This window comes from Phalacrocorax aristotelis, chromosome 5, assembly GCF_949628215.1.
Source record: "Phalacrocorax aristotelis chromosome 5, bGulAri2.1, whole genome shotgun sequence".
NCBI classification, from domain to species: Eukaryota; Metazoa; Chordata; class Aves; order Suliformes; family Phalacrocoracidae; genus Phalacrocorax; species Phalacrocorax aristotelis.
This window is the reverse complement of record NC_134280.1, coordinates 58,682,433-58,697,701: the sequence shown is the minus strand read 5'-3', so window position 1 is coordinate 58,697,701 and position 15,269 is coordinate 58,682,433. Positions and strand designations below refer to the sequence as shown.

At 37.7% G+C, this 15,269-nt stretch overlaps 1 protein-coding gene across 3 annotated transcripts in view; it reads right to left on the bottom strand.

Moving 5' to 3' along the window:
• Positions 1-15,269, bottom strand: part of ZNF143 (zinc finger protein 143) — a 42,290-nt gene that overhangs the window by 9,864 nt on the left and 17,157 nt on the right. For all 3 annotated transcript variants that reach the window (XM_075094784.1, XM_075094785.1, XM_075094786.1), the window contains 4 exons: positions 11,523-11,597; positions 7,057-7,176; positions 4,831-4,906; positions 2,782-2,907 (listed from right to left, as the gene is read on the bottom strand). In XM_075094784.1, the coding sequence (XP_074950885.1) occupies positions 2,782-2,907; positions 4,831-4,906; positions 7,057-7,176; positions 11,523-11,597 (397 nt within the window). The remainder of the gene's footprint in view (positions 1-2,781; positions 2,908-4,830; positions 4,907-7,056; positions 7,177-11,522; positions 11,598-15,269) is intronic.

The window sequence follows — 15,269 nt, the reverse complement described above, 5'->3', positions numbered from 1 at the left end:
GAGTGTTCTACTGTTTAGCTAAAACTAGCAAAAATCAGGAAAATCATACGATCTGTAAGCTAAGTTGTGAAGCATTTAGATTAGTACTTTAAAATGTATAAAAGACTCAGTTGCTTGGATTAGCTTCTACATTGTCCATATTCTAACATTTAACAACCCCCCAATTCGTATATACATTATCCAAAACAAGTCTAACATACCATTTGTACATTTGTCAATTTTAATTCATAAAATAAAAAAAACCGTTATGATTTAGCATATAACCAAGATACAAACGGATTAGTAAAACTCATTATAGAAAGCACTTAACCGTACACGAGAAGAACCAACTTTGTAAAGAGAAACTCGAGTTTTAAACCCCAAAACCAAAGCAATCACAAATATAGGTTCTTTTTAAAGTAAATCTATTTAAACACAATAACTTACATCAATGCATCAAAACATTTCACCATGAACACTAGTTAAGGCCAACCCCTGTCTAATACCCCAATACCCCTGACCCTTCAGATCTATCAAAGCACACAGAGGGGAAGAGTGAAGGAGGTTAACTTCGGAGAAGTGCAAGCCACCTGACGTGCTGTCCTGTTGTAATTTCACACTTCCTAGAGCTAAGTACATTCCACCCACTGTACTGCTTACCGAAGAGAAGAATCTGAGAGCAAGAGAGGGCAGATTACCACTACAGATACAACATCAAGTACTTAGAGACAGAAATGAAAAACGAAGTCCTGATAGAGACATCAATACCAGAAAACTCCAAAGTAGTTAGCTCCTTGGCAGAGGAAACTAATTCACTCCTTAGGGCAGCTTTTTCGGGAAGGTTTTTCAGCTTCCCGCCAAGCCAGCGTGTGTGTATTAAGCATACACGCCTCAATGTTGTGTTACCATGGTTCCCCTAATCCTTGCTTCAGCACAGGACCTCAAATCATGCCTGAAAAAAGCAGGGTTGGAGAGTCAACCCCGCCCAACAACAGACCCTGCATTAGAAACCAAAACACATTACTCTTAAAGAATGCCCGCAAGAATGTCATCTGACCGGTCCGTGAAGCCAGCCTTTTAAGTTTCTAAAGTACTGGTTAGAAAAGCGACCTGTTTCCAGGTGACTGAGATTTCTAGCACTAGAAATGCAAAGCAAGCCAGAAGCCTTCAAGCTCTACCCACAGCAGCTATAAGACCTGTCCACACCAGCTTTTCTGATACCAGAACAGTATGTCTAGGGAAGTCATGGAGGGACTTGAGGCAAGCAATTGATGGCAACATAAAGTGAGACTGGACTGCCACTGAAAGAGAGGGGAAAAAACACTTTTGGCTAAAAAAAGGCAGCAAATGAAGAAAGCGCCAACCCTGCCTTTCGTGATAAAGGAATAAAACCATTTCAGAACCATGGGAGAGTACGGGCAGACCCCAGACTTCCCTCCATCAGGTGCACTGTTGCAGCTTGTGTAGGGTGAGCATACACTACTCCATCCATCTGCATAAAGGACTTTGTGCAATTTTCTTCTCATTCTTTGGCTTCCTGCAACTACTCATAAATCTAAAAAAAGACACCCTGTAAAACTGCTGGGAGTCTATGACTGTATTATGGGCAAATGGTTACACAGGACTGGCTCAAGTCTTTTGTCTCAACTGCTAAATTAGATTAATGTGATTAAATTACCATACAACTTCTACGGCCATAAAGAAGAAAGCAGTCTACAGCTAGTCGAGTTGTTGTCCATACTACAGAAATATTTCAGTTCATAGTCTGTAATTGGTGTACTACATGACGTCAAACAGTTCTCTTCTAGAACTGAACACAGATGACACTTATGTCTCCCTCCTGATGACCAATTTAACATCAAGACAGCACTAATCCTAGCAAACTGTCTTTGGATACAGAAGTCGAGGAAAGCAGAATTATCTCAATATAATCTTGAGTTTTTATAATTTCTACTGCCTGCTTTTATTTTCCCTCTGCATTGTTCTTTTTAATATGAGGAAAACCTTTTTTTAACTCTGTAAGATTCAGGAAGTTCAGTGGAAAAACTTAGTGTTCTAGCATGCAAGCAAATATACTTAATGGAATAGGTTAGTAAGTGACAGATTATTCTTCCTACATTAAAGGGTTTGGGGTTTTCTTTTTTTTTTGGAGATCTCAGGAGCAAAGGAGACATTGTGCACATATGTGCACCTGTAGAGTTTTGCGGAGTGTAGTGTATGCTGTCTAGAATTTGTGTTTTGGCTTTCAAATTAATCTTTTTTTAGACAAAACATAAGATTTTATTTTTTATGCATTTGGGATTTTTAATAACAATTGGTTTTCTATGATACTTTTGTTCATTTTTCTGCTGCAAGAAGAGATGGGAAATCAGGATAACAACAAGCTCAGAACTATCAACCTTCTGGAAGCTGGCATGCAAGTTATCTTAAAACACCAAAACATAAGAACATTGATGCCATTTCTAAAAGGCAAGCCATATTACTAAGGAAAAGTTCCCTGTTCTGTTACAGCTCCAAATGAAACTGTAAAGGCACCAAGTGACTCAGTGACAATGTAAGTGATGCATTGCTAAAAGTTAGTGCATTTGCAATAGCAGTGTTAAGCACTTCTTCCAAGAAAAGCATGCTGGATTTGCAGTAAAGGCTTACCATGCTGAAATGCTGTTGAGCTCACTGGGCTTCAGAAAGAGAATATACACAGGCTGATTTCATAAGTATAAAGTCACAAAATTATCAGAGAGAAGAAAAAAATCCAACTAAGTGAATTAACAAAGAAAAAAAAAAAAAGAGTGATAATAGTACCTGTGTGGGTTCGGATATGTTTCTGCAGGTCTCCTGAAGTCTTGAATGATTTGGTGCAATTTTCTTCTGTGCACCGATAAGGCTTTTCACCAGTGTGTGTTCGGACATGACTTTTTAACCCGTACCCTGAAGATCCGAAAGGATGTTATAATAGTATAAACACAAAATTAGGGTAGTCATAAATCATCACCATCAAAAGCTGCACTTGCCATTCCAATCAGAAAGCTCCCTGATGAGTAAAATACACTCTTTCCCTCTTCACAAGTTCTTCATTCTACCATACAGAGCTGCAGAACTCTAGATACAGTTTAGGAATTCTTTCATCCTTCATTTATGAAGAAAGTACACTTCTATAATGCTTCTCCTCCCCTTCAAAATTATAAACTGTAATGATTATAATGTGGACAAATAGTTATTCGTCTTCTGAGGAGGCTGTATGCTCTGTATTCCATCTACTTTTTATCTCTTACCACTACTGTCATCAAAATGACATTTAATTATTCACTCATACAAAAATCAGTACAATTAATGAAGTCAGGGGTAAAAGCTCTACTGCTATCCAGGCTCTAAACTCATAATTATTTTAAACATATTATTAACATCATGACATATATAGGTGCCAACTGATAGCAGTCACGAACACTCACTCCCTTTAAGATTACTTCTAGGAATTCATTATCATCAAAAACTCCACCTGTCTAAAGTGAGCTCTGGATCAGGCCTTTTCGGTAAATTATTTTGCAAAGAGCATTTTACCAACATTTTCCCTTCTGCACTTCCCTGCAAAGATCATGACTAAAGAACCCTGAAACAGCCGTTTTAGAAAATGAACTTGAATTTTACTTGTGTCCACAAGTGATGTATATCTTTCTACAAAAATGAAGTAAAAGTGTATAAGACGACAGCACCTGTTTTAGTTTCACAAACAGCTGAAATTCCTGTTCTTGATGTTTTTAAAAGAACAGAGCATGTCTACCAAGCTGAGCATCAATTCATTCTTACATCTAAAATGAACTCAATTTCATGATCCAACCCAGGAGAGTTCTTAATATTTAAACCAAGAGTATTTGGTACTTAAAATGAGCTGTACCACAGGCCAGGATTGCTGAACTACAGTGGCAAAACAGCTCGGACCAAAAATATGGTATTAATAGACAAACAGCTGCTTATAGCCATAGACCAGTCTGTTGCAAGGGAAGAGAATATTTCATTATGTAGTTTTGAAATCCCTTTACAAACACTACGCAATTAAAATTAGGTGCAACCCTTTATGTGTGGCTGTTTCTATTCTGACCTTTCTTACCAGCATTTCTTTTGCTTGTTTCTATTCAAAGGAACAGTATTAAACTTATTAGATCAGATAAAGTTGCTTTAAAAACACCTTACGTTTTTTTTTTCTAAAATAGAGCCTAACTTTTCTAAGCATCATACTGATTTACATTCAAAGTAAAAGAAAAGATTTTGAAACAAGTTTTGCTCTTTCACTTTCCACGTTTAATTCTTCATAATTGCATTTTGCATGATCAAATTCAATTTCAGGGAGAGCACAATTTATGAACAGAGTAGTCTGTACAAAATATAGAGTTCACTTCATGAGAAATGTCACACTGATACAAATTCAATAAAGAACACTTAAAACAGCATCTTCTATTGAAGTTCCTTTCAAATTTGGAACAGAAGATCAGGTATTTACCTCTAGCCAACAGGTTCAGCTTCTTACTGTTACCTCAATTAACTTATACTATTAGTTTCATGTTAAGAAAGACCTATTTTTCAACATAAAATCTGACTGTAGCATACAGTCATACACATTCACAACATAACAGGTGATGAGTCAGACAAAGTGTCAAGTGTTTCCCCTCATTCCTCCTCCAGTAACTAAGAGTTAAATCCTCTGTCCTTTCTATATGCTACAGTAGCTGAAATGACTTACTTTTTTGCTGTTCTCCCAAGTTCTTTACTTAGCAGTTTAAAAAAGACAATATTTAAAACTTACTTCATACAGAGACAAGCACTAACAAACAGGAGGAGCTAGTCTACAAAAGTTACCTGTTGCAAAGGCTTTGCCACATCCAGGATGTTCACACTGATACGGTCTATCTCCTGTGTGTGACCTTTCATGCACCTGTCAAGACATCCAAGACACTGACTTAATGAAACATTGTATCTCAATACTTCACAGAAACAGTTCATTCTCAAAGACAGCATATCTCTTCTTAAGATTCACATTCAGGTGTCTTCTTTTACATCAGTGATTAAAAAAATTAAGTATGGTAACGGTGATTTCCCTAAAACTAAAGATGTCTCTTTCCAAGGTCTAACCTGATTCTTGCACTCAGTTTTGCAAAGAGCATTTCTGTAAATACACACAGAGTTGGCATCACAGAACTACATTAAAGACAGTACACAAACATGCCTCAGAGCCCACTCTGTATCTGATTTTTGAGTCCACTGCGTGCTCCTAATGATCCTCTTATATTGAAAGAATGGTAGGGGTTGGAAGGGACCTCTGGAGATCATCTTGCCCAACCCCTCTGCTTCAGCAGGCACACGTAGAGCAGGATGAACATGACCACATCCAGGTGGGTTTTGAATGTCTCTAGGGAAGGAGATGCCACAAGCTCTCTGGGCAGCCTCTTCCACTGCTCTTTCACCCTCAAAGTGAAGAAGTTTTCTCTCATGTTTAGCTGGAACTTCCTTTGTTCCAACTTGTGCCCATTGCCCCTTGTCCTGTCGTTGGGCAGCACTAAAAGGAGCCCAGTCCCATCCTCTTGACTCCCACCCTTTAGATATAGTTTATAAACATTGAAAAGATCCCCCTCAGTCTTGTCTTGTCCAGGCTAAACAAACCACCAAGTGTCTCAGCCTTTCCTCCTAATAGAGACGCTCCAGTCCTCGATCACCTTCGTAGCTCTCCACTAGACTCTCTCCAGTAGTTCCCAGTTTTTCTTAAACCGGGGGACCCAAAACTGGACACAGTACTCCAAATGTGGCCTCACTAGGGCAGAGTAGAGGCGGAGGATAACCTCCCTCAGCCTGCTGGCCACACTCCTTTTAATGCACACCAGGATACAGTTGGCCTTCTTGGCCGCAAGGGCACAGTGCTGGCTCAGGGTCAGCTTGCTGTCCACCAGCACTCCTAGGTCCTTCTCAGCAGGTCAATCCCCAACCTGTACTGGTGCATGGGGTTGTTCCTCCCCAGGTGCAGGACCTTACACTTGTTCTTGTTGAATTTCATGAGGTTCCCCTCAGCCCAGCTCTCCAGCCTGTCCAGGTCTCGTTGGATGGCAGCACAGCTTTCTGGTGTATCAGCCCCTGCTCCCAGTTTGGTATCATCAGCAAACTTGCTGAGGTTACACTCCGTCCCATCATCCAGGTCACTGATGAATATATTGAACAGGACCAGACCAAGTACAGACTCCTGGGGAACACCACTAGTGACAGGCCTCCAACCAGACTCTGCCCTGTTGATCACGACCCTCTGAGCTCTGCCCTTCAGCCAGTTCTCAATCCACCTCATCGTCCTCTCATCTAACCCACACTTCCTTAGCTTGTCTATGAGGATGCTATGGGAGACAGTGTCAAAAGCCTTGCTGAAGTCGAGGTAAACAACATCCATTTAATTGCATGAAACCTCTACAGCAAGGACACCATTTTAACCCATGATCCTTAGAGCCAATTACTCACTGACTCCAGAGCGTTTTGTCAGAGACAAGGCAGAACTGCAAGAAGTTCACCTAATCGGGATGGGATTATTTCAGCCTAAACTGGAATGTGAACAGCTTTACACCCTTACTTCCTTAACTTAATTTAAAAAAGGAAAACAATTAAGGAGTTGCCATCTGTAAAGAAAACATGTTCCAGATTTTCACTTTGAATGTTGTTTTTTAAGAGTTAGACTTTGTATTATGATGGTAAAATCTTTCAAAATTGGAATTTTTACATGATTATGCATACATGTAAAGTAGATAAGTGAACACTGGATTTAAGAATTTCTGACACTGCTGGTAGAAACTATCTCAACAAGAGATTTCTTACGTGCTGGCAATATAGGAGCATAACATGATCCCACACCTGTACCTATCCAGAACACTAAGTGAAATCAGCTGAGCACCTAGGACAACCAGTTATTGCAAAATCAAGCCAATAAACATTTGACAAAATAGCACCATTGCAACTGGCTCTCTGTTAATTTCTATTACTTTAACCACATAATCTGTCAAAAAAATCATGCCTGCCAAGTAACAACACTCATTTTACATTATATCTCATTACCTTAAGATGGTGAGCTGTTGTGTACAGTTTTCCACAGCCATCGTAATCACAGCGAAAGGCTTTCTCTCCACTCTGCTGAGATTTTGCAGTCACTCTTGTTCCATGTCCTTGCAAGACAATCTTAAGTTAAAAAAAAAAAAAATTAAAATATCCCACCACAATGGATCAGAAAAGTCATACGCTTCATTTTCCTATCAAGCCAGAGCTGATTCTGACAGGTTTCTTTTATCTCTCTTTGCCATGCCATGTATTTCATAGTCCTCAATAAACTAAAAAGCATAAGTTCTGATGAAAGGAAAAAGAGAAACTGTAAAACATTTACTTGTAGCTAGCAAATTTAAATGCATGTGTTAATTAGACAAACAACAAAGACAAAATAATTTGCAATATAAGACCAGTGGTAAGACAACCAAATGTGTAGACAGAAGAGGCTTAGATTACATCTAAGGCCCTGGATCCTCTCTTAAGCAAGATTAGCCATAAATCAGACCACCTTCAAAGATAAGTTCATGCAAAGGCCAAGCAATAATTAAATGCACTTATGAGCACTTATTGAAAATGAGGAAAGCATTTTGTACTTCGTCAGTGATGCATGTGTTTTGATCAAACTAATTGGAGCCATTTGAGCTAGGTTCTACTCTCCTTTCTTGCATGAAACAACAAGAAAATACATAGAATAGCTTTGCAATGCAACTTACACCCCTTTTAAAGGCTTCTTCATATACTAATATACAAGAAACATTCATACAGGCTGAAGAAAGAGGCAGAAGCCCAAATGTAAACATTTTGATACAACAGTATGCAAAGTAATCAAGACTATTTTAAAAGGTCTTTTAAACCACTCCCCTTTTCTTATGGATTCAATTCTATTCTGAATTGTCAAAAGAACATTTCACAGAATGGATGAGTTAGGCAGGCACCTCTGGAGATCTCCTAGTCCAACACCCCCTGCTCAAAGCAGGGTCAGCTGCAGCATGTTGCTCACAACAGTATCCAGATGGCTTCTGAGTATCTCTAAGGAGGTATACTCCTGAAGGCTGCCCCCAGCCTTCACACTCCCAACTAATTCTTCTTCTTAAGTATGAGGTCCAGCAAAGTGTCCCACCTTGCCAGCTGCTCCATAACCTGCTTTAGATTGCTAGTTACTATCCCTGAACTCCAGAAACCTTCTGGATTTCATGTGCCCTGTTGCAGTGCTCTTCCAGCAGATACCAAGGTGGTTTAAATTCCCCTATAAGGACCTGGGCCTTTGAACATGAGCCTTCTTCCAGCTGTCTGAAGAAGGCCTTATCTTCTTCCTGATCAGGCACTCTGTAGCAGCCAGCCACCACAATGCCACCCACACTGGTCTACCAGCTAATTCTGACCCGTTAGCTCTTGACTGGCTCATCACCAATCCCCAAGGAGAACCTTGTGCAGTCCTGCTGTTCTCACATGAAGGGCAGCTCCCCTTCCTCTGCTTCCCCACCTAGCCTTATTAAAGAGCCTGTATCCATCCATCACAGCACTCCAGTCATCTGAACTATCCCATCACATCTCCCTCATCCCAACAAGGCTATAGGCCTGCAACTGCACATAGACCTCTAATTCCTCATTCAGATAGATCAGAAATTTGACTGAGAACAACTTTCCTACAGATTCTTCAGGGACGATATCCCCTGTTACCTTCAGACTGTTCTTAAGGCTGAAGATACAAAGTTGAACATGGAATTTTTAATCAACTGAAATGTACAACTCCACCACTTCAGAAAAGCCTCTCTGGAACCATGGAAAAAACATAGCCTCATGAATCAAGAAACCCATTACTAACACTATTGTTTATCCTATGATATCATGAATCAGAGAGTCACTTTAATACATTAAGAATCATGAATAAGATGCTTGGTTGAGCACCTTCACACTTAAGCATTGATTTTTTTTTTCTATCAGTAAACCTGCTAGTATTTCCTTGTTGTTTCAGCATATAAAAATATGTATATAGCTGCTAAGACCTGCTATAAAGCTGAAGTATGCCAAAGTTCAAAAGAAAATAAAAGCAGTTCTATAATCAATGTGCTAGTATCTATAATAAATTAACCAGACATAATTTTACCTATATTAAGACAAAGAGTGGGAAAAAATAAAACAAACAGAACACCACTTAGGAAAAAATCAGTTGAACACCATGAACATTTGTTTATTCAAACAACTATTTGCAGAAGTACGTGTTTCTTTCACAATACATTAGTTGTTATGACTTGAGGATTATTAAGGATTCAGTTAATATCATTCAACAAGGACAGATATAGTATTAAAATTACGGTTCTTAAAAGATAATACACTTAAACTAAAAAATTCAAGTGTTAGGAGGCACAAAAACCAGAATATAGCAAATAAAGCACCTTTATAATAATATGAAACTTGTTGAGAGGGATTTTGTCCTTCAAAATACTTTTAAATAGACAAAATTTAAAAAAACCCTAATTTTAAAAGAAATTGCAAATGCATCCTGAGTTCAGACAGGTAACAAGAGAACAAAGGTAACAAAGATTTCAGGTAAGATTTTTACATTGTACACATACAAACTTCAGATACATGATTCCGCTTTTATTATGAACAGATGGGTTTGACAGGTTTGAACAGATATAGTGTGATACCTATTTAGGCACACATAGTCTTTTGTCTTCACATGTAGAAATCAAAGAGGTTTTATGCTTTTTTCTTTGCTGAAAAACCTAACTACTTGCAAGTCTGAATGACTGCTTAGCAGCATGACATCTGTTCTGTTCTTGTGTTACCTGTGGACTTAAAGTTTATAAATATACACTTATTTAATACTATGTCTAAATATGAGACTATTTTATCCCAAGTAATATATTATTTCAGAATGAGTTACAAGCAGCTATCCACTTAAATCAAGATATAAACATGATTAAGATTTTCATAGATAACTGATAGCTTTGGGACCCTCCAGTTGGCCAACTGAAGTCACCTTATAGGGACCAGAATTTGAGACTAATCCTCAATACCCTTTTGAAATATCAGATCTTTTGTTGTTTGGAACACATAATGCTCCATAAAATTGGCACATCCCCATATGGCATATATGTTGCCATACATGCATAAGATAAAACAACCTCTAGATTCAGTTTGTTTTGGGGCTAAGGCTGAAATCAACATGTAACTGGATACTGGTTACAGGTCATTTTGCTTAACAGGCTCTTACCTCCAGGTAAAACCAACCAAGATCTTATCTTACTCTTCCTTGAATTTTGCATTTTGTTGGAGTTGTATCCTTATTCCAATCTACAAGTGTGCAAAACCTCTAAATTTCTTCATTTCATTTCATGGAATATATTTCAATACAGTAAATAATGTATTAGCTATTGTCTCCTTTCTCAATTATGCCAGACAGGCAACTGTGGAGCATCTGTGGCTTTAAATATTGTAGGACCTAGCTTTTAAAAAAATTAAGAATAGATAATTTTGAGGTAACTGTCAGAGGCGAGCCTGTAATTCCTCCCTTCACAGATACTGTATTTTTCCTGCTTATTTAGTTCATTATCTCTTAAAGGAAAAGGAAAAACAGGCCTTCTCTGACCAAACCCTTCTCAATGCAATGACTTTCAGTTTTTCATTTTGTCGTTTGGACATGTGAGGGTATATGGGTTTTATTGTTGTCATTGTTCATAATTCTTTGAAGCCCAGAATACATTTTGCTTTGTCTTTTCCTTTAACAAAGTACGTTATAATAACAGATACCATTATTCTTACATAATTTTATGGATCCCACATAAAAAAAGCTTGATAGTTAAGTTGCACCTGTATTTTCCATTGCCCTTTGAACTTTTAATATTTTCACACTGAAAAGGTTTTTATATTTCTATATAGTAACAACATGAGTACAGAAAAAGAAATTGTGTTTCTGCTTCTTTAGGCATTCACCAGGAGCAACACTTATTTACTGCTTACTTAACAAAACTTACAATAAAAGTCAGGGGCTCTAACAGGGCAAACAGAATCAAAATAAGTCAAAGAGAGAACAGTTCCAGGCATGTGCCTGGAATAGTCTCTCTTGAGAAGAAAACAGTTCATTAATTAAGTCAGCATTCCTTCCGCTTTGAGGACTGTAAAAAGTCAGTTCATTCTCTGACAAAGAACTTCTGAAATACTTACACCCTTACTGATTAAATACTCAGGTCAGCTTGAAAAAATCTTAGAAAACCAACATAATTTTTAATTACCTTTTAACAGAAAAAAAAAAAAAGAAAACAGTAAGTATTAGATGATCTCTTTTAAATCCTGTGAAAGGATCTTGTAAAAAGTGAGAAATATGACTGATCTGTATAGGTCTGAGATCTAAAATTCCTGAAAGGTAGCAGCAGACCCTAGTTCATGGCTACCTAGGGCTACCTATCATACATACTGCTGGACAGCAAAGACAGAAGAAATAGATATATTTAATTATTTTGTATTGGGCTACATACCTGCATTTTTTTATCTTGTTCATTTTCACCTACCATTCCTGTGCCACTAACACTGTCGTTTCCATCAATAGACACCTGAAAAATGAAGTTGAAATGGGAAAAACATTTACAGGTTATTTTTATTCATCTGAAAAACAGAGGGTTAGACAGTTCCTTAGGGCTTATTATTTCACAGCTCTTTAGCTCCCTCTTGAAACATGGTTATCCTACAGTACATCAGCTTACATGAAAATCATCACTTGTAGCACCTGCATTATAGCATAGGTAAAGTGAGCATCTCAAAGTTGTCTTAGAAGAAAGTAAGAAAGACTGCAAGAACCAAGTATGCTAAATTAATAGACTGACAAAAGTATTACAATTAATTGATAAATTTAACAATACTGAGTTCTGACAAAAAAAAACCATTTACTTCATTTATAATAGGGATAACACCTCTCACTCCCTGTTAAGCAGAAGTTACTTGTTTTGAACAGTGCAACTCCTTCGGAATCAAAATACCAAAGACAACGTGTTACATGTAATTTGACTATTTTGGATTTACAACAGCTAAGCAAAGACTTCTGTATTGCTCCATAGGCTTATTTTTAAAAAGAGGCTACAGGAGGAGAAAGGTATTGCAGCTTTCCAAGGAGCTTATAAAATATCTGAAAGAGTATTAGATGTTAATTTGAAATTTTTATTTAAATAAAAACATAGTTTCCCAGTTTAAGGAAAAAAAACCCAAACCACAAACTCTCTCACATACATCAAAGAACAGCATCTTACTAGTTGCTGTAGAAAAAACTAATTAGAAGTATACTTTACATGGTTTCCCATTCCTTAATTGCCTCTATATTGAGCACACAATACTCTCTGCATCCACTACACTCTAGGCCAAGACCGATGCACCTTACCTAGTCTAAGTCATTTTTTTCTTCTCTAAAATAGTTTGGCAGGAACCCTACCTCAGCCAGTATGCTTATGCCCATTCACTAAAGAGGTCATAGCAGGCTCCTGAGAATGTTAATGGTTGTATAAAGTACCTTGGTCTAAGCATCAGCTACCAACATTTCCCTTGGACACTGAAGATGAACTTGTCCCATAAGAGGTTTTCAGACTGTACTATCTTTCTAAATTAGATGATTGTGAGCACTATACTTTTGGCCACTTTGACCTAAAACAATGAAGAGGAAAGCGCCCAAGCAGAGGCAGTTTTACATTACAGAGAGACTGCAAAGTGAATCTGCAAGCATGTTACTCTTGGTTTTGGTGTTTGTTGTTTGTTTGTTTTTTTAAGGAAACAATAGCCATTTGGGGATCTTATCCTGCAGAATTTTTGAAGGGGTGGGAGAGAACCTGCACAGAAAGGAGACTTGAATTGCTTAATCCTGAACTTCCACTTTTTGGTTGAGACAGAAACTGCTGACATGAAATTAAAAGTTCATCAATACCACTGGAAACAAATGATCCAAATGGAACGTGTGTGTAGACATTCACAAATCCCAGGAACCCTATGTTTCCAGCAGCTGGGATGATGTAGAAAAACAATTTATGGAAGAAAAGGAACTGTTGTAACTCTTCACAGTTCCATTACATATCTTCTGACTTCATGTTCACTGAGAGCAATGACCTTTTTCCCTGGTTGCTTTGGGAAGAAAGTGGCATTGACTTAGCCCAAAATTAAAAGGATTCTAGTTAAGTCTTTGCATGGGCTCTGCAAGACATGGGGAAGTATTACTATGCCTAAAGGAGAAGCAAGAGACAGTGAAAAATGTATGTGTTCCACCACTTCCAGTGAGCTTCTCTGTAGTCGTCTTAGCTCTCTTTGTATGAACTTTCTTGCAGAGTTTCTACACTGATTTTGGGCAGCCTACTCATCTTTGCTATTTCTACCTGTTACATAGGACAGGGGAACAGAGAAGAACCACCATTCTCCAAATCCACCTTTAAAATTTTCTTTGCCATTTAAAGTTTTGAAGAGGAAAACCTTCAGAGTTAACAAAAAAAGCAAGACATCCAATTTTAAACCTCTTTTACAGTATTGGGAGAATTCTGGAAGGATTCCAAGGAAGATTCTTGAGTTTCTCCTAAAAGAGTATCTTAGATTCTAAAGAAAGATTTAATCTGCCTTCAATTAAGAACAAAACACCACCTATACTGAGCCAACGTAAAGGTCAATCTAGTGCACCATTTTGTTTCCACCAGCAGCCAGTGGCAGACACTAGACAAGACTACAGGAACAGGCCAAGCACATAGTGACACATTACCAGAAATATTCTCCTGACTTCCAAGCAATTCATGGCTTAGGAACTTCCTGATCTAGAAGTCACATGTTTCTGCCTAATAGCCCTGGCTACATTTTTTCCTTTATGTATTTATCTAATCACTCTTGGAATCCAGGGCCATATTAGCATCCACAATATTCTACAAGCAGTGCCACAGCTTAACTTTGCACTGTTTGAAAATATATTCTTCCCTTGTTTTTCTTGAACCTGTCACCCGAGATTTTCATATGATGTCTCCCAGTTCTCACACTGGTACAGACAGTGACAAGTCACTATTATTTGTGCCACTTAAAATTTTATAAAATTCTATCATATACTTACCTCCTGTATTTCATATGTTTGGTCATCATAGTTGCCCCTTCCTGTACCTTTTTCAATGTTCCTATACCAGCTGCTATGAAAAGTATACATTGCCTCACTATGAAGCATACACGGACATGGAGTAGAATCACAAAACCACATTTCTCCTTTTAAGAGAAAGACAGGGTTGTGACAATTGAGCTATTATTTGTCTTTGTACATAAAACAGGTGCAGTACATGGAAACTCACTTCTGACTTTCCCTGAGAGCTTCTAGCAGTATCTTTCAGAATAAGGTTCTCAGATGAAAGCTTTAAGTAAATATAATTTTTCCTAGACACACACAAGTACACTACAGAAAACAAATTCACATTACAGAATTAAAAAACACATTTGAGATAAATGGAACAAAAATGGAAATTTATTTGCATTTCTTCTGTTTCTTCTTCACTTTCTTAAAACAGAAACTTATAACAAACTGTTATTAATATAGCTTCTTGTTAAGAAGGACAAAGTTATGATTGATTTCAACCTAAATTAAATAGTAGCTAGGGAATGCGTAAAAGCTTGTCACTACAACTTGACTAACCTTGAATTACCTTTTATTTTATGAAATGTTAAGGCATAGCCAAACACATCACAATCTGACTGGTTCTTTTAGGATCTCTCAATCATAATAGACAGAAGCATAATGGAAATAATAGTATAAAAGGCATTTAATTATCCTAACTGGCCTTCTCCCAGAATTTGACAACTCTCAGTGACACTAAAGGACAGATTTTAAATTTATTCTACTCTTTTTCCAGAGCCATACAAGCACTGATGGTAATCATCCAGCAACTGGGACACTGCTAAACTATGAAGTCATGGAAGTTGCACTGCTCATTACTATACTTACAGCATGCTTTACAGAAGTCCAGTAAAGTGGTCAACATGAATTTTGAGCATCATACTACGTTTTACTATTGAAAGCATGGATCAAAGAAGTTTCTTCCAAACTCAGTAACTCTCTAAGTGTCTGTTTTACACTTCATATCATGTGCTGTCCTTGTCCAGTACACCAGCCCCTACTCTTCCCAATGCAAGAAAAAAAAATGTAAGAAAATAATAAAATCCAGCAATAGTGCCTGAACCAGAATAATTTAACTTTGTCCTTCTTTCCAAACAGCGTCCTCTCAAGAGGC